Genomic DNA, 25,072 nt, shown 5'->3' on the forward strand with positions numbered 1-25,072 from the left:
TTCAAGCATTCTCACTGTGCAAATTTCAGTGACTCAAATGTCAAAATGAGTAATAACGGCGCCGCCACGTCCTCGTAGTCAGTTGGGAAGAAGAAAGGAATATTATATGGTTTTTGCTATTTGATAACCGTGTTTACCTCTGCGTCTCCACAAAAACCACAGGAAGGATAAGTTAGTCGGTAGGATTTCAAATTCCTCTATTTTCGGAGTTATTAGGAACAATGGCCAAAACTGGTACAGTTACCCTATCGCTATAATCACATAAATCCCATAAATCCTTTGGAAACATCCTAACCGATAACAATTACAGCTGGCATCACTTGACGTGTTTACGTTTTTTACCTTTTTTACCGTGACATTCATCGCATCAGTTTCATGTAGATTGTTTTAGCACTCGATGTTCAGTTTAAAACCTTGTATTTATGTGAGGTAAGTCTATGAAATTTGAAAATGTTAAAACTGTTAGTGTTCCGATAACTAATCGTCATCATTCTACCATTAAATTGCTTCATAGTTAGGCATATTGACTGAGTTCTGTTTGGTTTGATAGCAATCCTTTCATCAGCAGTGATGATATTGTTCATTACTGATAATGCAGATTGTAAGTAAGGAAAATTATGATAAGAGAAAATCTAAACCAGCCGAATTCAGATCAATATAAAGCATTTTACGAGTTTGTCACACTTTTCTTGAATATACATACCAAACTTAAGGTTTTGATCAAACTGTTTCAGTCCGGTTCTTCATCTGACATCATCCTATCAAATAAAGTAGGTAATGAAAAGAAGTTTCATTGGTATCTTATACTGGATGAAATTGATGTTTTATTGCAATATTTTCCTTATTTCAGTTTGCAAATTCTCCACTGTTTGTTCTGCTGCAGTCAGGCATCGGTGGTTTAGATTCCTCGAATCCCGCTGCTTGCAACTTGGTAGTCTCAATTGTAGAAACCTGGTATAAAGCGTTTCGGTATTACAGAAGTAAATGTTTGGTAAAGCATAAGACAGATAGAACATAGATGCGCAGTAAGAAAGAGTTGAAGTTCCTACTTATTGGTTGAATCAACCAATTGTGAAGTAAATTTGGCTCCGTTTCACAGATTACAATGTCTGGCTGTCTCACCTGTGCCAAGGCCATTGATTGTGGCGATGAGCCACTCACGGTTAGCAAGAACAAGCATGTGCAGAATGCGTTATGCAAGCATTTCTGGTTCGGCGTAAGTAATATCGATCAGAATTGTTAGAACCAGAATTAATGTACATCGTTCATCTTTTAGGAACATCAATACCTTCAGAGCGTCATTTGCCGTAGCTGTTGGGTCAAAATTGAAGAATTCCATCGATTTTACTGCGAAGTGGAGGAACTACGCACATCAGCTGTACCCGCACGTACAGCTGATGGAGATTAAACAGGAAGTTGGCACCACAGATGAATACATGGAAGCGGAAGATGTTTTGGAATCATGTGCAATCAAAGGAGAAATTCCTTGTACTGTTGAAGATGCTGGTAAAGAAGAGAAATATTCCACCAGATGGTATTGGAGAAATCGGAAAACGTACACGATTGCAGAAGATGGAACTGATTCAAGAAGCTAGTGCTTCGGACCAAGAGGAATCAATCGACGACGATAGCGCAGTCAAATCTGAAATTGATAATGAAGACTCAAATGATGGTGATGAAGATTACGAACATTCATATTCCGAAAATTCAGATTCAGAAGGAAGTGATAGTTCTGAAATGAACGAAGAAGGTGCAATTGAAAAACGTACAAAAAAGCGTACTAGGGCAACGAGAGAAGAATTGCAGGAAATTCAAGAATATGTATCCAAACATTTGTCGCTTGATTGCGATACTTGCTCGGAACGGCATACAACCTTCAAAGAGCTACAGGATCATTCAATGGCAGAACACAAAAAGCAAGCAAATGTATCGTGCTGTAATCGTAATATATCAAACCGCTTTCGATTTGAGGAACATATTCGGTTTCATTTGAATCCTGATCGGTTCAAATGCTCACATTGCTCGAGAGCATGTCCCAGCCGGCAAGCGCTGCGCAGACACATACAACAGGTACACACACCTGAGGATGCAAAAATATACGATTGTGGAGAATGCGGCAAGAAATTCTCTACCAGTAAAGGCCTAGCGCGACATGAAAAGCTCCACGATGAAGGCTCTAATGTAAAGCGTCGAACGCGGATTGTGGACAATGAGAAGATTATCGCAGAAAACATAAACCTAGAGTGCGATTCGTGTCAGAAGAAATGTGACTCATTTGGGAGTTTGCAACGGCATTCGTCGACTGAACATTATAAACTCGCGTATGTTTTTTGTTGCGGTTTAAGATTCAATAAGAAGCCACGACTCATCGATCACGTTCTTTTTCATTTAGATCCGACCAGCTTTCAGTGTAAGATTTGTCACAGGAATTTACCCCACACTGAGTCCCTCAAGCGCCACATGGATAGTAACCACGCACCGGAAGAAACAAAAACGCTCAAATGTAGCATTTGCCCTAAAATGTTTACGCATCAGAAATTTCTAAGAATTCACGAGCGCTATCACAATCGCAAGTGGTCGTGTGACATTTGCGACAAGAAATTCATCTGCGAAGCTCTCCTAAAGCAGCATCACAAGTCCATCCATACAAAGGAGCTGAATTACGTCTGCCATGTCTGTGCCAGAACTTTCAGCATCTACACTTCGTATCGGTCACATCTTGAAACCCACAGCGAAACGCCAAAGAAGAAACCGCAGAAACCTCGAGTGCAGTGTTCGGTTTGCAACGCCTGGACGGGCAAGCTGTCCCAGCATATGCGGCTACACTCGGGAACCCAAACGTGTGAGATTTGCGGCACGGAATGTAAAAATGCAATCACCTATCGGTACCATATGAAGAACCACGAGACGGGTGACTTTATGTGCTCGGTGTGTGACAAAGGCTTCAAGAAAGAAATCACACTGAAGGTAGGTAGACTCATTTTGCAAACAACCACATTGTTGTAGACATCAAATACAATTAGGACCACTTTCAGGAACATATGGCATCGCACACAGGAGTCACTCTGTACAGTTGCGACTTTTGCGATCGAACGTTCAACTCGAATGCCAACAAGGCTTCGCATCGTAAGAAGATGCATCCGCAGCAGTGGCTCGAGGACAAGCTGAGGAAAAAGGCGGCCAAGCTGGCACTGTCTGGAACAACCGTTCAATCGTAGGGTGGCAAAAAAATTATCAAATGCGTGGGACGTATGGATAACAAAATTTTAAAGATTTTCTTTGGCGATTGATGTTATGAAGATTCTTTTAATTGAACACTCTTGGGCTTTCGATACGTCCCGCTGTTTTGAATGCTCAAACAGCCGAAAAATCTTTAACGGCCTTTTAGGACAACGGGAAGCATCCAAAGCTGAATAGTTTGGAACTCGAAGACAAGAATATAATATCTTTCGATTCACGGGCAAATCGGCGATTAAACTTGATCGCTGCCCTCACTGATCACTCGAAAAATTGACGGATGGATCCAAACGCCCATTTCTCGTAGTCATCACGTCCTTCCAACTTATCTTGGGATTGATGAGACTCGCTGTTTTCCACCAGAATCCATTTCCCTTCGGCATTTGGTTGTACTTCGTTTTCAATCGAAACACCGTCTTGAGGCTGTAACATTCCATCTCCCGTTCTTCTTAAATACAGGCTTGATTAATGATTAGTACTTGAAGATGGAACATGTTTACTTTCGACTACGTGACGTGGACCGATACCACTTGGAAGAGTTACACTTGGCTTGTTAACCTTTTAGAAATAGTGTCCAAACAGATAGGGACCAACAGTAGTTTACAGACTTTTAGTTACTTTGGATTACTGATAATTTAATTCGAATATCATATGTCGGGTACAAACAAGACTTGGCGCTGAAGAATAAATGGGTCTTCAAGATTGAAACCAATTCTAGTCCTGATCGCACAATCAAACGCTACAAGGCAAGACTTGTGATTGAAAGGTACTCGCAGAAAACCTTACTCTGTTCGCTACTTCTCCGTCACCGACTGAATCGTACGCTGGAGTCGGAATATGGAGTCGAAAATAGTGCAATTCTTCAAGAAAAATGATAACCAGCCGCTGGCGGCACCGGCACCGTTCCTCGGGGCTGTTGCTGTGTTATCGATAATGTTCGTTTTTTCATAAAGCGGGCAGGCGTTCAGTATATGGCAGATGGTAACGGTATAATGAGCATTTGCGGTGATACTCTTTAGTGTTGGAGAAGGGAACCCCCTCACAAAGAATAACAACTAGAGTTTCCTCTCTACACCACGGCAGGCTACTGACTGATACTTTTGCCAGCAGCTGCAGTTCTCTTTATTCAACAATAGGTATATACAATACATCCATAACAATATTTCTTAATCTATACCAAAAAGCAACTACAACTAACCGGCGCCCGCTTCTTATCCATCTTCGATATACAGCGAAGCGTCGCATACTACCTGATATTCCAACACTTCTCCTTAGTGTGCACGCGTCGCTACTTTCTTGGTTCCTTCTAACACCGAGCCTCCCGTCCAGAGCTCATCCTCGCCGAACAATTCCTCCTGGCCCAATCCGTTGCCCGTACAAATGGCCTCTATCCGACGTTTGCACAGCAAACTCGCTTTATCGGTCCGCTGTACGTTTGTTGTCCACTGTTGTGCGCTCTCCAACATTTAGAACCTAGGTTGTGAGTCAGGTTGGTGTGTCCTGTGCGAAGGCGCGACAGAACAACCTGCTCAGGACGGTTCGGTAGGTCCTCTCCTGGGAACGTAGTTTTTTTTGCCATTCGGCAGATGTTCCACTGCCTTCTCCAAGCATTTGCCCATGCTATGTTAATTTGGTTCTTCACCCATCATTTGGCGTCGTCAGCCGAAACTCTGTGGCAGAGGAAGGAGCTTGTTTGGCCGATATTGGTCAGGATGTCGGCGTTTTCGTTTCCCCGGATGCCAGCATGGCCGGGAACCCTCATCAGAGTGACGTCATCATTTAGAACTTCCTGGGTAGCTTGGATGAATGGGTGGCGGTTGGATGCTGAGGCCCGGGCTACGAGCACACTTGCCGAGTCGGTAATGATCAGCGTCGGTCCTTTCTCGGCAGAAACACAGCCTGGAAGACTGCTGCAGCTTCCGCCGAGTAGGAAGCGAATGGGTTGTTGCTGGAGTCAGTCCCAATTCCCACCATGGCAGTGACCTTTCAACCGACCGTGTATCTTGTCGACGTTGATCATTATCGGTCCTTGATCCGTTGACTGAAGAGGTTCTGCACTTGCTGCTTGTTAGGTGCTTTGTGCAATTGTGTCTTCAGCGACATGTCGAACCTCGGGGGTTTGTACGATCAGTTCCTTGGGCCAAGGCGGTGGACTTCGGCGATTTTCGGTAGCTGCTGTTGGGTTGTCTGTTGGAAGTCCTGATTTTCCCTGTCGAGGAGGTAGCAGAGTCATCGAAGGCCTTGTAGTAGCCAAGTAGCCTACAAATTTGGAGCTGAGGGCTGCGGTCACCTGATAGCGGAAGGGCACAACGCCGGCTTCTGCGCACGCGTTGTCCGCCGGTGTTGATGAGAGCTGTCCTAAGACCAGGTTGGTTTTAGACCAGGGCTAGGGAGCGCTAGGGAGCGTTCTTCTCCGAGAGATCCGCTTAATCATCAACCGTCTAAGACGAGTTTAGTACACTCCATTTAATTCAATCGTCTTCAGTGTCTTGTACTTGACTCGACTTGTCGAGTTGAGTCAAGTACAAGACACAGAAGACTACCTCACAGTTGAGGTCGAAATACGTATCTGCAAAGATAGGTCTCCAGATTGTGATCAACAATCATAGTTTTTTGTTTTTGTTTGAACAAGAATATTTTTCGAGCACATGAAATTAACAACATTACAAACAAGGCAACCTTTTCAAATTACATCAGCGTTGTGATATCTATGGCTGTGAGACTTTGCTACATCTATTTTAATTGCCTACTGTTGGGCAAGTCTGTGTTAAGCATTTTTCAAATCATATTATGATATAATCCTGTTACAACATTTGAAAGATAATGGCTACTGAGAACAAAATTGTGTAAAACTAAGTTATAAATATCACAATACGTTAAAATTGTGTTCAATTTTTGTTATGCTCTTCTAGTCGGGCTATCACGACCTGTAAAAATTCCAACTGCACAGAAACAATATATTTTGTATCTGATTCTGTTATAAATTTCTAACAAAATATGTTATTTTTATGATAAAATTGTAACAAAATTTGATAGTTTTTTGTTTCCAGTAGTGTAGTTTTTGATATAAATTTAGATATTTTAACAACATCCTGCACCATGTTTCTAACAAATTTTGTTATAAAAATTTAGTGTAACATAATAACATAGGATGATATAATTTTGATATGACCTTCTAGTCGGGAACAAAACGTAGTGGAATTAAATAGAGTGTACTAAACTCGTCTTTGACGGTTGAATACATTCCACTAAAAAGATCTTAAAATATTTTGTCTGAGCTTAATCATGTTGGATATTATTCCCGTGTTTTCTTGCAGTGTTCGCCGAAGGATCGTCGGATCCACTGTGATTCTGAGGAGTTTGACCGTGTTCTTGGTTGTGATGGGTGCTCCGTTCAGCTCGATCGGCCGGCCGGAGAGGGGGGGAGGTGGATGCGATTGTTGATTTGGCAGATGTGGGATCTCACGCACTTGTTAGCCGACATTACGAAACCGACTGGCTGACTCCATTTGGCGGCATTGTTGACAGTGTGCTGGATTTTTCTCCGGATTTTCCTAGGGTGCTTGCCGACGGCGACGAGGAGGATGTTATCGGCGTATGCGAGGATGTGTATATTCTTTGGGAGATCGGTGAACACCTCCTCCATTGCGACCAGGAACAGCGTAACCGCTATGGCGAAGTCCCGTTGCCGAGCAAAACCCGGAAAGAGCGACCAAGCAAGAAGTTTTCAATGAAAAGAAGGAGGTTGCCGGAGGCACCCCAGAATACAAGTTTACTGAGAACACCGGGGGTTCATGCACGGTTGTAGGCGCGGGAAATCTCCAATGTTACAATTTTGGTATGCCTACCTTGGGCTTTCGCGTCCTCTATGATTTGGGCTAGGGAGGCGAGGTAGGTCCTGGTGTCACGGCCGGGTCGGAAAGTGTGCTGTCGATGATCAAGCTTACCAGTAGTTTCTAGGAAGGGGGTTAGCCGTCGGTTTACCATCCGCTCCATAATTTTGTAGCCGACGTTTGTTAAGGCTATGGAGCGGTAACACCCCGCCTCGTTTGCAGGGCCTTGACTCTTCGGCATTGGTACCACTAGACTGGATTTCCATTCCGCGGGGAAGGTTCCGCTTGTTCATTCCTTGTTTATTGTCTCCAGCAAGGCAGGTTTTTAAACATCCGATGACTTACCCTTACCTTTTTACAGCGCAAAATCCAGTTCGGCAGCAGTGGAAAAGGGGTGGGTCATGGCGTTGCCATCGTGATATGCGGAAGGCGGCTATTTCCGACGCAGGAAACGGTTTTTTTGTTCCGAGGATTGTTTTTTTTGTACCGAGGATTGTTCCGGGTTGATGCCGACGAGGAAGTAGGTCCCGGCTTTGTCTTTTGCTTCGCGCAGAGTTTGTCGGCAGTCATTTCTGGCGGCGTGGTAGCTGGCGTGGGTCGTCGGCTGGAAGACGTTTTTTGGCTTTTAACAGCGCTCGGAGGGCCTTGCGTCTGGCTTTTACCGCCTTCTTGGTACCGTCGCATCACCAGTATATGACTATGCGTCCCGGGTTGGGGCTGGTTTTGGGGATGCATTTTAACGCGACGTGTAGAATGGTGTCGGAGAGGTAAGACATGGAGATTGTGAGCGCTGGGACAGCTCGCGTTCGATCTCCCACTGAAAACTGCCCCAGTCCGCATCTCCATATAACCACCATGGCCTGCGAGTGATGTTGGTGGGGGCGCTTTCGAAGGCTAGGAGGATTGGCGTGTGGTCGCTACCTCTTGTGTCCCATCGGCGGATCAGAGAAACCTCACGCGAGCCGCTCAAGGCTATGGAAATATCGACGGCAAACCTCGTAGACCCTCGACAGAAGGTAGCCGTTATCGGATGGATGGATTTTCCTCTGGCGTTCCTGTACGGCTGCCCCAAGATTGATGGTAGCTGTTCACACCGCCCAGGACGACAGCGGTGATAGGAGGTTGTTGAGAATACACCCAGGTTTTTTTTACGAGGGGGATACGTACCTCGCAAAAAAAAACCGTGTAAAAAAAAACCGCGTTAATTCGAAAATCCGTGTAAAAAAAAACCGTGCTAATTCGAAAATCCGTGTAAAAAAAAACCGTGTTAATTTGAAAATCCGTGTAAAAAAAGACCGCGTTAATTCGAAAATCCGTGTAAAAAAATACCATCGAAAAATTTAGAAAATTTATTGATAAGTGAAAAGTTTATCAGTCTATTTGATTGACAAAACCTAAGAAACTGGGTATTGCCGGAACAGGCTCGATGAGCGAAAGCCGAAAATTGGTGTTTGGCGTTATTTTGAAATTTAAGATGGCCGATTTCCAGTTAGACCTGTGATTTTCTTATACCGTCGCCGCGTCGGCGTGCCGCTGTATGTGAATTTACCACGCCACCGAATATTTTCTACCATATCGATGGATATTGGAGAACTGTTAAAGAAGTAGGTTGAAGGGTGTTGTACAATTTTGAAGATTTTTACTGTTAAGTTCAGTTTTATCTAGCAGCATGAAGATTATTTAATTAGTTACTTATGAATCCTGTACGCCTCCGGTGGAGCTTACCTGTAGCCAGGTTAGATTAAGGTCGAGTTCTTCTATGAGCCGTCATGAGCCTCTGGGTTTGCCTCTGCTGCGATGTCCCGCTGCGTTCCAGTCTAATGCTAGTTTGCATATTTCGTTTCCGCTCCTTCGTGAAGTGTGGCCGATCCAGCCCCACTTCCGATCCCGAGTTTCCATTACTATCGGCCTCGGCCTTACTATCGGACAATGGAGCTCATTGTTTGAGATCCAGTTGTGAGGCCACCAGGCACAAATTATGTACCGTAGGCATCTGTTGATGAACAACCGTATAACAGTACAGATTTCACGTTAGAGTTGAAAATTCGGTTTTTGATGCGTTATATCTGCCTGTTCTTCCAGATATTACTTAAACTCGCAAAGGCACCCCTTGCTTTCTTGATCCGTGCGCCTATGTTGATCTTGGTACCGCCGTCTGACGCCACATGGCTTCCAAAATATTCGAACTTTTCAACATTCTCCACTGATTGTCCAACTACTGTAAAACTGGAAGAGGTTGCCGTGTTTACGTCCTACGATTTGGTTTTGGTGACGTTGATGACTAAACCTGCGGAAGACGAGTCGTTGAGCTTACTCTGCATATCAGAGCACCGTTGAGCGAGAAGTTCACGTCATCAGCCTATTCGATGTCGTTTAGATTCTCCATGGTTAAAGGCTGCCATAGGTTTGGCAGATTAACGTCGATTACAATAAGGAACAGTAACGGTGATGGAATACACCCTTGTCTCACACCAGCTACGACCCGGATAGAGCCACACACGACCTCATTGTGCAGTACTCTGCACAAGAAGACCTCGTACTATGCCTCGATGAGGCCGATAATTTTCTCAGGAACCCCCTTGCGTCTCAGGGTCCCCACATATTCTCAAGAATACCAAGTAAAGGGACTCTTGGAATTCGTTGACCTGCTCCAGAGTGATACGGAGCGTGACAATAAGGTCCACACAGGATCTTCCGGCACGGAACCCGGTCTGCTGCCGCCTGAAAGTCGCATCGATCTTTTCCTGAATTCGGGCTAGGATAACTTTGCATAGAACTTTGAAGACGGTACACAGCAACATCATGTCTGATAACTGACGAGTACACAGTCAGGTCATCCTTTTTGGGCAGCTTCACTAAGATACTTTGCAACCAGTCGACCGGGAAGGTTGAGGTGTCCTATATTACGAAATAAACGATGCAGAAGATGAGCAGATGTCATGGCAGATGTTTGAATCTCTAGCAGTGATGGCGCTTCGGTGTTGACGCGCGTTACGCGTCGCATCCTGAACAGATCATGCTGAGGTGGTGGTGGCCTGGTTGGCACTTGAAAAAGGGTCGACCAATAACTGACCATTCGCGTCTTTTACAGGCATCGTTGCATTCATCTTCGCCCCGCTTAAGCGTTGTGAGATATCGTAGAGGAGGCGAATGTCCCTGGTTGCTGTGGCTCTCTCTCCCCTTCGTCGGCAAGCGAGTCCGCCCACGCACGCTTGTACCGTCGACAAGCGTAATTAAGTAAAATTTTATTTTTATTAGAAGCTTGCATTCTTGCCGCTTTTTTTAATGTCTAGTTTTTTGTAGTAAGGAGGAATTTCAGCAAGAATCATCGGAGGAATTTCTGGAAGGAATTCTTGAAGAGTGTCTGGAGAACCTTCCAGAAGATTTCCTGGAGGTACTTCGGATAAATCTCCTGTGGAGCTTTCGGAAAAAATCTTTGAGGAACTTCCGCATGAATTCTCGGAGGAATTTCAGAGAAAAAAAACGCCGGAGAAATTCCTTTGAGGAACTGCTGAAGGATTTTTTTATTCATATATTTTTTTATTCATATATTTATTTACTACTACTGATTTATTTACGCTACTGAACCGTGATCTACTGTAGTATTCTGCTGTACAGAATCTATGGATACCCGTAGTTCGATATTGTTGTCGTTGCCGATATCATCGTGAGTCCTTGTGTCCATTTGTCCATATGGTGAATCCAATGATCGTTGCTTTGTTCGGTTGCCATTTTTCGAAGTACGTTGGAGGAATGCCTTCGAGATCAGTTTTATCAGTTGTTGTCTGGCAGACGTGTCCGTGAGGCGTTACCTCAAACGCCACCGTTGGGACTGCGCTGCCGGTGACTGACGAGGGTTTGGTGAAGGGGATGGGAATCTAGCCCATGTTCATTCGCTTATAAGGCGAAAGTATAGCCAACTACGCTACGGGACCACATGCCGGAAGAATTCCTTTGAGGATCTTCCGGAGGAACTCCTCTGAGGAACTTCCGGCGGAATGCTTTTGAGGAGCTTCCAGGGGAATTCCTCTATGGAACTTCTGGAGGAGTTCCTGAAGGAACTTCCAGAAAAATTCCTTTGTAGAACTTCAGGAGGAATTCCTTCCAGCAACTTCCGAAAAAATTTCTTCGAGAAACTTCTGGAGGAATTTCTCGCTTAACTTTAATTTGAGTACTGCAATCAAAAGCTTTCATATTGGTCTGTGGATTGCAATATTCAAATTATTTCATTAAAACAAATGTTACTTAGGTCCTTTTGAAAAGTTAAGCTAGATTTCTCTGAGGAACACTCGGAGCAACTCTTGGAGGAACTCTCGGTAGCGTTTCAGGAAGAATTCCCGGATAAAATTTCAAGATGAATTTCCAGGGGAGTTCTTGGAGGAACTTATGAAGAAATTTCAAGAAATATTTCTGGATGATTTCCTGAAGGAACTTTTGGAGGAATTTCTGGTGGAACTGGTGAAGGAATTTGTGGTGGAACTTTCGAAGAGATTGCTGGACGAACTTCCGGAGGAATTCCCGGAGGAACTTTCGGAGCAATTCCCGGAGGAACTTCCGGAGAAATTCCCGGAGGAACTTCCGTAGAAATTCCCGGAGGAACTTCCGAAGGAATTCCCGGAGGAACTTCTGGAGGAATTCCCGGAGGAACTTCCGGAGGAATTCCTGGAGGAACTTCCGGAGGATTTCCCAGAGGAACTTCCGGAGGAATTCCCGGAGAAACTTCCGGAGGAATTCCCGGAGGAACTTCCGGAGGAATTCCCGGAGGAACTTCCGGAGGAATTCCCGGAGGAACTTCCGGAGGAATTCCCGGAGGAACTTCCGGAGGAATTCCTGATGGAACTTCGGAGGAATTCCCGGAGGAACTTCCGGAGGAATTCCCGGAGGAACTTCCGGAGGAATTCCCGGAGGAACTTCCGGAGGAATTCCCGGAGGAACTTCCGGAGGAATTCCCGGAGGAACTTCCGGAGGAATTCCGGGGGGGGCTTCCGGAGGAATTCCCGGAGGAACTTCCGGAGGAATTCCCGGAGGAACTTCCGGAGGAATTCCCGGAGGAACTTCCGGAGGAATTCCCGGAGGAACTTCCGGAGGAATTCCCGGAGGAACTTCCAGATGAATTCCCAGAGGAACTTCCGGAGGAATTCCCAGAGGAACTTCCGGAGGAATTCCCGGAGGAACTTCCAGAGGAATTCCCGGAGGAACTTCCAGAGGAATTCCCGGAGGAACTTCCAGAGGAATTCCCGAAGGAATTCCCGGAGGAATTCCCGGAGGAACTTCCGGAGTAATTCCCGGAGGAACTTCCGGAGGAATTCCCGGAGGAACTTCCGGAGGAATTCCCGGAGGAACTTCCGGAGGAATTCCCGGAGGAACTTCCGGAGGAATTCCGGAGGGACTTCGGAGGAATTCCCGGAGGAACTTCCGGAGGAACTTCCGGAGGAATTCCCGGAGGAACTTCCGGAGGAATTCCCGGAGGAACTTTCGGAGGAATTCCCGGAGGAACTTCCGGAGGAATTCCCGGAGGAACTTCCAGATGAATTCCCGGAGGAACTTCCGGAGGGATTCCCAGAGGAACTTCCGGAGGAATTCCCAGAGGAACTTCCGGAGGAATTCCCGGAGAAACTTCCATAGGAATACCCGCAGGAAATTCTAGAGAGAATTCCCGGAGGAACTTCCAGAGGAATTCCCGGAGGAACTTCCTGAGGAACTTTCGGAGGAATTCCTGGAGGAATTTCCGGGAGAACTCCCGGAGGAATTTCCGGGAGAACTCCCGGAGGAATTTCTGGAGGGACTTCCGAAGGAATTTCTGAAGGAAGGAATTTCTTACTTCCGGAGGAATGGGGGAACTTCCCGATGAATTCCTGGAGGAACTTCCTGAGGGATTCCTGAAGGAACTTCCAGAGAATTTCTTTAAGGAACTCCCGAGGGAATTCTTTGAGGAACTTCGGGAGAAATTTTTCTGAGGAACTTCCGGAGGAATTCTTCTGAGGAACTTTTAGAGGAATTTTTGTGAGGATTTCCCGAAGAAATTTTTGTGAGGATCTTCCGGAGATTTTTTTTTCTGGAAGAAATGCCGGAGGAATTCTTATAATGGTTTCTGACCATTGGTATTGAAAGGGTTTCCAGTCGTGTTATCGAACCGGAAAACGGCCATCTTGATTTAATGGCTCGTCGAGCTCATTCCGTTAATACCCATATTCCAGGGGTTTCCAGTCGTTTTAACGAACTCAAATTCGGCCATCTTAAAATCCAAAATGGCGCCAAACATTGATTTTCGGCTTCTACTCGTAGAGCTGCATCGGTGGTGACGAAATCGAGGTGGTAGAAGAATTTGTGTACTTGGGCTCACTGGTGACTGCCGAAAATGACACCAGCAGAGAAATTAGGAGACGCATAGTGGCTGGAAATCGTACGTACTTTGGACTCCGCAAGACGCTCCGATCGAATAGAGTTCGCCGCCGTACCAAACTGACAATCTACAAAACGCTAATTAGACCGGTAGTCCTCTACGGACACGAGACCTGGACGATGCTCGTGGAGGACCAACGCGCACTTGGAGTTTTCGAAAGGAAAGTGCTGCGTACCATCTATGGTGGGGTGCAGATGGCGGACGGTACGTGGAGGAGGCGAATGAACCACGAATTGCATCAGCTGTTGGGAGAACCATCCATCGTTCACACCGCGAGAATCGGACGACTGCGATGGGCCGGGCACGTAGCCAGAATGTCGGACAGTAACCCGGTGAAAATGGTTCTCGACAACGATCCGACGGGCACAAGAAGGCGAGGTGCGCAGCGGGCAAGGTGGATCGATCAGGTGGAAGATGACTTGCGGACCCTCCGTAGACTACGTGGTTGGCGACGTGTAGCCATGGACCGAGCCGAATGGAGAAGACTCTTATGTACCGCACAGGCCACTTCGGCCTTAATCTGATTAAATAATAATAATAATCGTAGAGCTCATTCCGGCAATACCCATATTGCATGGGTTTCCGGTCCTTTGATCAACCCGGAAGTCGGTCATCTTGAATTTCAAAATGGCGTCAAACATCGATTTCCGGCTTCTACTCGTCGAGCTCATTCCGGCAATACCCATATTGCACAGGTTTCCGGTCCTTTTATCAAACCGGAAGTCTGCCATCTTGAATTTTAAAATGGTGCCAAACATCGGTTTTCGGCTTCAACTCGTCGAGCTCATTCCGGATATACTCATATTGCATGGGTTCCGGGCCTTTTATCAAACCGGAAGTCGGCCATCTTGAATTTCAAAATGGCGCCAAACATCGATTTCCGGCTTCTACTCGTCGAGCTCATTCCGGCAATACCCATATTGCATGGGTTTCCGGGCCTTTTATCAAACCGGAAGTCGGCCATCTTGAATTTCAAAATGGCGCCAAACATCGATTTCCGGCCTTTACTCGTCGAGCTCGTTCCGGCAATACCCATATTGCATGGGTTCCGGGCCTTTTATCAAACCGGAAGTCGGCCATCTTGAATTTCAAAATGGCGCCAAACATCGTTTTCCGGCTTCTACTCGTCGAGCTTATTCCGGCAATACCCATATTGCATGGGTTTCCGGGCCTTTTATCAAACCGGAAGTCGGTCATCTTGAATTTCAAAATGGCGCCAAACATCGATTTTCGGCTTCTACTCGTTGAGCTCATTCCGGCAATACCCATGTTGCATGGGTTTCCGGGCCTTTTATCAAACCGGAAATCGGCCATCTTGAATTTCAAAATGGCGCCAAACATCGATTTCCGGCTTCTACTCATCGAATCCATTCCGGAAATACCCATGTTGCATGGGTTTCCGGGCCTTTTATCAAACCGGAAATCGGCCATCTTGAATTTCAAAATGGCGCCAAACATCGATTTCCGGCTTCTACTCATCGAATCCATTCCGGAAATACCCATATTGTATGCAGTTTTATACTCTGCAAAACAATCGTTCCCATATCCATAAAATTATTCTAAGTGTTTTCCATTCAAAAAGACTTAGAAAATTTTGATCTGGGTACCGCGTTAATTCGAAAATCCGTGTAAAAAAAAACCGCGTTAATTCGAAAATCCGTGTAAAAAAAACCTCGCAAAAAAAAACCGTGTAAAAAAAAACCGTGTAAAAAAAGACCTGGGTGTACTCATCAATTTGTTTTGAAGACGGATACTATGGTTATCGGAAGCGACCATCCGATTCTCACCGCGACGGCGGGGAAGTCTGCGTCGACGAAATTCCCTGGAGGATTCCCACTGCAACTGACCGGTAGATGTTCTACTCGACTTTGGTGAACTACTTGTACCGGCTACCCATTGATCGGTCCCTGGCGGCAGGTGTTGCTCCTTGGATTTCTTGTAGGGTAATGGTTACTGGGTCCGAGTTGGACACCAACAATTCCAGGTTACACAAATTGTTGAAATAACCGCTTATGCTCCACTGGAGTGCTAGTGTTGTGGATGGCGTTGTAGCTTCGGAGCCCGCAACCAACAGAGATGGGGGAGGCGATGGGTAAAAAGAGGTATTGGACCAGGTTGGTGGCGGAGTTCTCCCCCAGAGCTCTTCCAGAGGCAGGTCCCTTGCCGTGGTCTGCTGTGATTGACGTTGCATGGGAGGAGATCATACGAGTGTTTTACTTTCCGGTTACTGCTTTAGAACGAAGTTTTTTCATACGATTTCCAATACGTATCGCTAAATTATTCATACCATCGCATTGTAATCATAAAATGCTGAAGGAAACACGAATAAAATGTAAAACTTTCCAAACATTATTTTGTATTCAAACTTAACGGAATGTTTACGGAGAATCATACCAAAACAAAACATAAAATTTAATATGTAAGTAATCGGGACGCCGTGAAACGTCTCCATACAATATATTTACAAATCTATGACCAGAGTTGAACAATATCAACAGCGTAGGCTGATATGTGACTTCCTTCATTTATCACATATCAGTAGAAGAAATCAGCTATCAACTCTGCACTGATATTGCACACTGCTCTGTCAGTCAGACATAATGACTGATATTGAACCAATCTCTATCACTGATAGCCGAGCTGCTTGCCAATTTAATAAACTATGGCGGAGGTATCACTACATCGTAAAGAGAAATCTGAAATAGAACCAGAGCGCAGACGGGAATATCTGGAGTTATCAAATGAAACTAATATTTTACATGCTTTTATGAAACATCCCAAAATTTGAGATGTAACACGAGAACACTCCACGCACTGTCCGCCTCAGTCTCTCATGATTATGGACCATTTCAACGATTAGTTTGCCTTCAGGCTGAAATTTCTCGAATGGCTACACTCTCGTTGAAATGGTTCGCAGCCTGAGTATTTTGAACATGGATGGATGATGATTTCATTTAGTTATAAACGAACGGCACGGATATTGCATTTCCCCCTAACAAATTACTAATATAAGTCTTGCCTCCATTAATTTTATAGTAAAAGAACTTTACCTTTACTTTACTTTTATCACAGAAATATATAGGCAGGCATCCACTTTCTGATCTCTGTCAGTGACAGCCGCATGTATCAATATCAGTGTGAACTGATAGAGCATAAGGCTATCTGACGTTTATCTTCTTTCTCTTGCACGCGCACAGACGGGATAGAGTTTGTTTTCATACGGAAACGCTTCCGAAGCGTTTCCGTATGAAAACAAATCCTATCCTTTCCTTGCGCGTGCAAGAGAAAGATGATTAAACGTCAGATAGCCTTATTGCATTGATCACTGATTGCTAGGATAAAGAAAGATTTTGCTGCTAACAGGGCTATCGATATCACCTAAATTTCTGTAGTGATGGTGATATTAAGCAACTCTGGCTATGACCTGCATCGCTTATGATATTTTTTAAGAGTGCGCTACAACAGTTTGTTGCACAACATTTTCTTTCTGCAACGCAACAGAGCCGCGACAATGTTTGACATGTACAGCTCCATTTTGCCACCCGTCATGTCAAATTAGTGTTTGATGAAAATCAATCCATTCATACTTGGTGGTCGGTGTTCAAAAATCCGAATTTTCACTTTGCTCTTCCATTTAAAACATGAACCAAGCGCCGGATGAAGCCGGTTGTCTTATGTGCAACCGGAAACCGATAAATTTTTACCGCATTACAATAAAAACAGAAGATCGAAAGCCGGAGATTTCTCAAGTCCTTTGCCAGCATTTTTGGTTCCAGGTAAGCCTACTCAGCGAATGAATTATGTATGAAAAAAAAAATCAAAATTATTAGCACGCTAATGACGATGTAATGAATAAATAATAGTACATTTTTGAGTAGCATTCGCATGTGAGATGCTGTACGGCATTGAGAAGCGATCGAGTCTTTTCTAATCGCAGCACCCACAGGCGTTAAACGAACTGCCTCATTCAGCTTGATGCAATGTTTGGGATTTCCAACTTGGGATATTTGGTCGGAGTACTGCCAAAACGCACCAAGCGGCTTTTTGACTGATTTACAGGGAATCAATATTCGAGCAACGCCTAACAATATACCCTTTGTCATCAACAGAGTTTGTTACTGACAAACGCACCATGCAACAAGCCTTTGTCAGAACCTGAACACAATATGACAAGAATCATTTGCCTTGCATGCTTTGATATTTCCAAGAATACGAGGCTATTTTTGTAATCAGCGTTAGATTCTCGAATATGTCCATGAAAGTAGAAACTACGATAGCATAAAACCGAAATTTGCTCTACAGAAAATGCAAAATAACGGAATGAAAAGTTAGCAACAAAATTGTCTTCTTTTTTGTCGTGGACAAAATTTTTCGGATCTTTGTCATTATTATCTCCGACAAAAACAAAGCTTTGTCGTTGGTTCTCTTTTGTCGCTTGTTTCGTATGTGCATAGACGAAAAATTGATTCCCTGCTGATTTATGATATTACACATTGCAAGAAAAAATTGGAATACATACTGAAAAATTCAAAGCGCCTCCAAATCAATATTTTCTTTGCATTTATTAGTCAAAGGAACCTAATGCTATGTATTGTTAATATTTATATTCATGACATTTCTTCATTTAAATCCATCTAATTAGTTGCAATATTCGAAGGAATCCAGATCTGAACCTTTAGATGATGAAGAAGGTAGGAAATAGAACATAAATGAATAAATTGATGCCTAATTGAATAGAAAAGATATTAAATTATTCAATAAAATTTAAAGTTTATGGGCAGCTCAAAGACTACACACTTAAATCGATAATTTCACCTCGGTAAAACTTTTTACTGATTTTACCCGGTAAACATTAATTTTAACCGAGAGGTCAGTTAATTTTGAAGAATTTACTGATTTTTGTAATGAACTATACCGACATCTCAGCAATGTACCGCAGTTTACAGAACATCGGTTAAATAAATAACCGGAATGCTCAGTTCATCAAACTCTGTTTGCAGTTGACGAACAAAATACCGAGCAATCAGCAAAAAGAATACGGTTTGCTGAGTTTACAGTAATACGTTTACTGAAGTCAGTTCAGGACTCATATGACACTCTATGTGCCGCCATATTGTGTGTGAAACCTTTGCGCAAGCCTTTTCGGGTTTTACCGCTTAGTTTTTTACGTGATTTAATAAGACCACAAAAAAAAACAAAATATTTTCTAGAGGATATTTCGGTAAGTTGAAGCGATCCAATTTGTAGTCAACAAAACATATAATGTTAACCTTCTTGAATTTTCAGAAGTTTTGCTGCATCTGTTGAGCGTCCGTCTGCGTACCAAGAACCGAAGAAGTATGTCGCTTGGTCCAAAGCGGCGCTTCATCAGTCATGCCGTCAACGGAAGTTCTGATCTTTTGATCGACTCACATACTTGATGCACTCCTTTGTATACTCGCCGGATCCAGCACCGAACGCAATGGGACGTAACGGCGACGGTAACGGCAGAATTTGGCATGAACTATATGCGTTAACTCTCAAATCCTGCAATTCTTTTGAACCGGTTAGGTCAGTTTTGATAAAAAAACGCTGCGAAAATAACCATTGCCGAAAATAAATAAACATTTCGATCGAAAACGGTTTTCTTTTATTTTTTTATCAACGAAGAAAACTAATACTAAATAACCTTGTTCTCGGTAATATTCGTAACCGAGATCTGTATTCTTTTTACAAATTTTCCAGTAAATTTTTACCGAGTGCTCAGTATGATTTGACATTTCATCATCGAGAATGCAAACTGAGGACTCGGTAAAATGTTGAACTTTTTACTGAGTGGACTACCGAGAGCTCAGCTGTTGAGAAATCGGTAATTCGTTTACCGAGCCCGTCAATTTAAATTAAGTGTGTATATCCAACGAGTTAATGACGTCTTCTTTCCTAGCCACAGCGAATTGTGGGGCTTGCCAAGTAAGTGGTGGAGTTTGGCAATGGGCTCTATTATACTTTTATAATAAGTTGCATCTATTCGTAAGCAGGCACTACCAAAGCGACCGTATGCCGCTCAAAATGCGTTATTCCCAGACATAGTGTGGGGTGGAACTGGGCAGGACTTCGACACAATTGTGGTAAAATTATTTCCTATAATTAATAAATATTTCCATGCCTATGCAGGTCCATCTCATTCAAATTATTGAACAGTTGCATTGTTTTATTGATTGAATTCAATTCAACGCATACTATGCGTAATTTGTTCTATGCGTGGATCTCCCTCTGTGCGTTGTTTCCGCGGAGCTATCCAAATTTTTCTTTTTGTTCGTCAAAGTGAAACGTAAATCATTTCATATCAATAACCATACGTACATTTGTTGTGGAATATCCTCAGTTATGGAGTTGAAGGATATCCGATGCGATTAGTGATCAATTAAATCTGCTAAACGAAAGCTTAGGCTGGAAAATATGGCGCTTGGCGCGATTTGGCTGAAACCCGACCATTTCTTCCTGCAATACAAGCAGTTGAAACAAACAGGCAGCCAAACACTTTCTTTTTCCCTATGTGAAAAATGAAAAATTGACTTTTGGCGGTTTGCTGCGTATTGTTGCGACGAACGAGTCTTATAATACAGTCGCCTCTCCTCATCTCGGGGGACCATTGAAGGGACCATCGAGATAAGGAGAGATCGAGGAATGGAAGGAAAATTGAAATGGGTCCAAAAGTTACTATGAAAACGACAACAAAACAAATGACATTTAGTGTTGTTGATGTGTTTGTTATTGTCCAAAGCTGGTGAATGAAACCTAAACAAAATATGATCAAAACTCATCGAGATAGGGAAGTTATCGAGATGTAGAAAGCCCAAATGTATGTAGATTGAAAGGACTGAGAAAATCATCGACATTGGGAGAGATATCGAGATATAGAACATCGAGATGTAGAGAGTCGACTGTATAAGCAATAAGCATTTGCTAGTACCTATTGCTTGTTGTATACAAGCCACGTTCATTTCGGCCAAACGAAATCAGCTTCAAAGTCATTATTTAATGATTTTGAGTGTATTACTTCTTGAAGTGAAGCCAGTGGAGATATATTAGCTTCCACACTAGGGCTTCCATTCCGAAACGATTTCCAGGATTCCCGATTCCCAGGATTTTTGTATCAGTTTCCCGAATTTCCCGGAAATGAACAACATAGTAAAATATTTTGTAATAATTGTGTTATTTTTTAAAATTTGATGATAACGGATTTTGCGGTATCAATTACATTTTTTTACTAGCATCATCTCACTATTTTTTTTCACTCTTGTAGTTTAAGTTACAACTGAAAATGTTACAGAATCATACGGTGCATTCCAACACGTGTTGAAGAGAGGCGAGACAAAGAACCAGTTTGTATCTATCGTTCGTTTATTCAGTAAGTTCAAACGTCGGTAAGCGTTGTGAAGTCGAATTAAAAATTTAGTGTCTGTGGTGAAACAGCAGAGCTATTAATGTTCGCAAATACTGAGGCAATAGCAGTGACCGCTTTGGCAGGTTTGTGCTATTATTGTAAAAGGTTTTTTAAGACCTTCAATCCTTTTCACTCAATTCCCGAACAGACTCATATTCCGCAGACTCTTTTGTATTTTGAGATAATTCTTAAATATTTCATTTGAATATTTATAATATTGGTAGGCTAACAGATCTTGATGGAAAAACAGATTTTATGTCTTTAGTATGCGATCATTACAACTGTCTTACAACAAATACTCGCATTTTTTTTGCAATTTGATGCGTTTTAGGTGCTGTTCGGCATTTCAAGCAAAGTTTGACTGAAAAAAATGTTATAGTCAGGATCATTTAAGTACGACAATCAAGCACTCGCCTGACAGCTCTGTTTTATTTCAAATGGAAGAATTCTCATTTCAAATATTTCATCTGCTTTAAATACAAAACGTGTTCAAGTGGACGTATATGAATAAAAATGGTTTATCGTTCAAAGTTGACCAGAAGATTCCATGCACTAAAAAAAAGACGACGAGTATAAGAATAGTTCATGTTAGGAATATTTTGGCGATAATAGAAGAGAATCCTTGAGAGAATCTCTCGAAGCCGTCGTTGTCCAAAAACTGAAAAAAAATGCGGATACAAGCTGAAAAAGTTTTTTTTTAATATGGAGAAGTAGCACATAGTGGAGCTCATCAGGACACTGCAGATCTTACTCTTGATCCAGAGCAGATGCTGATACTTATGACATGGCGAACGTTTTGTAGAAGGAGTAAACGCTTTTCGAACTGAACACAATCTTTCTCAGGCTTTCAACAACTCTTTCATCATTTGAGGACAAAATAGCAAGCCTCCCTGATGTCGAATGTATATTTTCAAAACCATATTTTACGACAAAATTTTAACTACGATTTTATAAAAGACAGGAAACTACGATTTTGAATTAGTTTTGAGAGTTTTTTTATTTCCCGGGATCCCGGGAAATTATTATTTCATTTCCCGTTTCCCGGGAAGTTGATTCCCGGGAAAAATGGAAGCCCTACTTCCACACTGATATTCTTCCCTCCCCCTTTATACGGGAGTTTGGCAGAAGGAAGGTCGTGCGATATGTGCCATCACAAATATTGCCCTCCGCTCGCTTTCAAATCGACTTCTATAAAAACATTCTTCATGCCTGCCGTATCCTAACGGAACTATCAATTCTAATGCCTCTAATTCTATCATGAACATGTACGTCTAAGTTTGGAAGATGATAGGGTATGATGGGGCAAGATGGGTTGCCTAAGGCAAAACCTAAATATCTCAAAACAGAAACATCTTAATTTAACTTTTCAACATGGATCTATAAAAATAGCTCATAATCTGTAAGCCAGGGGTATGAAATACCAAAAACTCCACTTTTTATTCCATTTCGAGTCATTAAAGTAGAAGTCTATTTTTCTGTCAATCAAAAAATGGCGGGGTAAGATGGGTCAAACAGCGGGGCAAGATGGGTCACCTTTAAATACTGCAATTAATATTGTTTTTATTCCCAATTTTGAATTACACACAGATAGATAGTTTTATTGCCAATGATTATATTGAATAAAAAATAATGTTTAAGCCTTGGATGATGAAATGGCTCTACATTTAAAAATGTCCGCAAATTCTTATGAAAACAAGCCGTCTAAGTATAGCTTTTTTAAAAACATAAAAAATAGACATTTTCAATAAACAAATTAACATCATTATGTCAAAAGTAACCTTAAAATGATTCAACCAGCAATGGAAAATATGTTTTGAATACGAACTATGCCCTTCAGTATGCGCTGACCCATCTTGCCCCATTTGTAAGTTCACGTTAGAATGTCTAATTTTCGATCAAATTTATTTATTATAATAATATAAATATAATATAATATAATATAATATAAATATTATAATACGTTCACTATGTTACTAAAAATGTTTAAATTTCACATTGCTCGACGAGATTACACATTTTGTAGAAAGTGTGTTTCGCATAAGAAACAATGATGAAAAATATTTTACCTTGCCCTACTCTACCAAAATAAAATTTTATCATCAAATCGAGTGATAATAAAGCAGAACCAAATTATTCCTCCTACAAAGTCATAATCACCACATTAAAATGTACACGATTCCCAAAAACGGCCCTGACCCATCTTACCCCGTGACCCATCTTGCCCCGGCTAACCCTATTAGCATTTCCATATCATTCAAAGCCATGTTTGCAATATTTCTGCCTCACAGCCCAAGCCACCGGAAGTTCAGATTTTACTTAAATTTACTCTTAACCGAACTAATTGGTTCACTATGGTTCACATCAAGTTCCAAGCATCCTTAACGGAACTTTAAAGTTCACTTAAAGTTCCGTTACATACAAAAAATTACTTAAAATGAGAGCTGATTAAGCCAAAATAGCCCTTCTTATCCGAACTTCTGATTGTTGGGAGGTGTGCAAAAATAATAAAATCACAAGTTTAGTACATTAACTTTCTAATGATTTTGATTCTACTACTTAAAAGAAGAAGATACTCACAGAATTACTTTCACAGGAAGATGACCTTCAGCGCGAAATAATTTGCAAGATCTGCTGGGAGAAGGTGAGCGAATTCCACCAGTTCTACACGGAAGTGGAAAAGCTGCACAAACGGCTAGATCCGATGCCCATTTTTATAAAAGAGGAAGAATCTTCCCGGGACGCAGTTGTACAAGAGGATAAGAAATCTGCTATAACTGAACAAGTGAAGGAAGAACCATCAACAGAAAAGCTTGAAGAGAGTCTCGATGGCTTCATCGATGAGGAGGAATCCGATAGAGACGACGATAACAATTCCGAGTTTGATGTGGAAGAAGTTGCACCCGAGCCTGAACCTCGTAAGAAAAGGAAGTACACCCGTCGAGCACCCGGTGAGACGGTGAAAAAAGAGAAAAAGACTCCATATCCGTATACGCCTAAAACGCCGGAGGAACGGGAAGCGGAGGATGCCTTTATCAGACAACATACCCCGTATATGTGTGAGGATTGCAATATCGATTTTGAACAATTCCACTTATTTCAACGGCACTGCCTTCAAACACATAACAAAGAAGGATTTATCGTTTGCTGTGGCATACGGCACCGCAAGCGCACCGTGCTTTATCAACACGTGCAGCACGTTATGAATCCGGAGGCATTCAAGTGCGAGATTTGCGGTAAGACCTACAAGAACCGTTTCGGCTACAATCGCCACAAAAAAGAAAGCCACGCCACAGAGGAAGAGCGAACGTTCAAATGTCATCGGTGCCCGAAAAGCTTCATAAAGGAAGGGCCGCTGAAGCGCCACCTGGCGGATCACGAGACGCTGGACAATGGAACGGCTAAGTGTGAAACCTGTGGTAAGTGTTTCAGCAACATTGGAATTCTGAAGAATCACGTCAAGTACCGGCATGTGAAGCAGATGGAGTACATATGTGATGTGTGTTCGAAGGGATTCTACATGCGGTCAACGTTTTTGACGCATCGCAAGACTCATGAGGTTCCCGCGGAGCAGCTTCGGAAGCAGTGCCCGCACTGCTTCAAGTGGTGCAAGAATCACGACTATTGGCGGGTACACGTGCGAAGACACAAAAACGAAGGCGAATTGAGCTGCGATGTGTGTGGACACGTGTCGCCAAATTTGATGGCACTGAAGGGACACAAAGCGCGAATGCACACCGGTCCGAAAGTGTTCCCGTGTACGTACTGCGGGAAGGAGTACGCTCGGGCGATTACTCTGAAAGAGCATGTGGCGGCGGCCCACACAGGCGATGTCCTGTACCATTGTCCACACTGCGAGAAAACGTTCAACTCCAGTGCCAATATGCACTCGCACCGGAAGAAGATGCACCCGCAGGAGTGGCTGGAACAACGACTTGCCAAGTACGGTAATCGGGGCCCTGCGGGCAGTGGAGTGCCGTCTAGTGCGGCAGGAAATGTGAATATAATTCCGGAAGGGCATAGTATTTTTGAATAGAAATTGAATAGCAGCATTACGCGAGGCAGCTCTCTGGTTTAAGTTTTTAAATAAAATCAATAAAGTGCATATTTATCTTTAGCGAAGTATATCTCATGGTTCTTTTTTTTCGAAATGTCAACCCGTGTTCTGTCGATACT

At 43.0% G+C, this 25,072-nt stretch overlaps 3 protein-coding genes across 4 annotated transcripts in view; 2 read left to right on the top strand and 1 right to left on the bottom strand.

Annotated features, from left to right (window-relative positions):
* Positions 1-25,072, bottom strand: part of LOC134207210 (uncharacterized) — an 88,839-nt gene that overhangs the window by 41,670 nt on the left and 22,097 nt on the right. The window contains exons 6-7 of the mRNA XM_062682930.1: positions 7,558-7,787; positions 7,086-7,324 (exon numbers count right to left, since the gene is read on the bottom strand). Of these exons, the coding sequence (XP_062538914.1) occupies positions 7,086-7,324; positions 7,558-7,787 (469 nt within the window). The remainder of the gene's footprint in view (positions 1-7,085; positions 7,325-7,557; positions 7,788-25,072) is intronic.
* LOC134206707 (transcription factor grauzone-like) lies at positions 367-25,030 on the top strand. Of its 2 annotated transcripts, none has more exons than XM_062682433.1 (2): positions 367-429; positions 23,493-25,030. In XM_062682433.1, exon 2 carries the CDS (start codon positions 23,601-23,603, stop codon positions 24,930-24,932), a length of 1,332 nt encoding a protein of 443 aa, XP_062538417.1. In that variant the 5' UTR covers positions 367-429; positions 23,493-23,600; the 3' UTR covers positions 24,933-25,030. The 2 variants fall into 2 exon arrangements, with proteins under 2 accessions (XP_062538417.1, XP_062538416.1); XM_062682432.1 differs by lacking the exon at positions 367-429 and adding an exon at positions 16,984-17,249 and having other exon boundaries at positions 23,493-25,029.
* On the top strand, positions 2,204-3,669 carry LOC134206714 (transcription factor grauzone-like). The gene is made up of 3 exons (XM_062682440.1): positions 2,204-2,321; positions 2,393-2,967; positions 3,036-3,669. The coding sequence occupies exons 2-3, from the start codon at positions 2,461-2,463 to the stop codon at positions 3,216-3,218; spliced, it is 690 nt and encodes a 229-aa protein (XP_062538424.1). The 5' UTR covers positions 2,204-2,321; positions 2,393-2,460; the 3' UTR covers positions 3,219-3,669.

This window comes from Armigeres subalbatus, chromosome 1 (genome assembly GCF_024139115.2).
Source record: "Armigeres subalbatus isolate Guangzhou_Male chromosome 1, GZ_Asu_2, whole genome shotgun sequence".
Lineage (NCBI taxonomy): Eukaryota > Metazoa > Arthropoda > Insecta > Diptera > Culicidae > Armigeres > Armigeres subalbatus.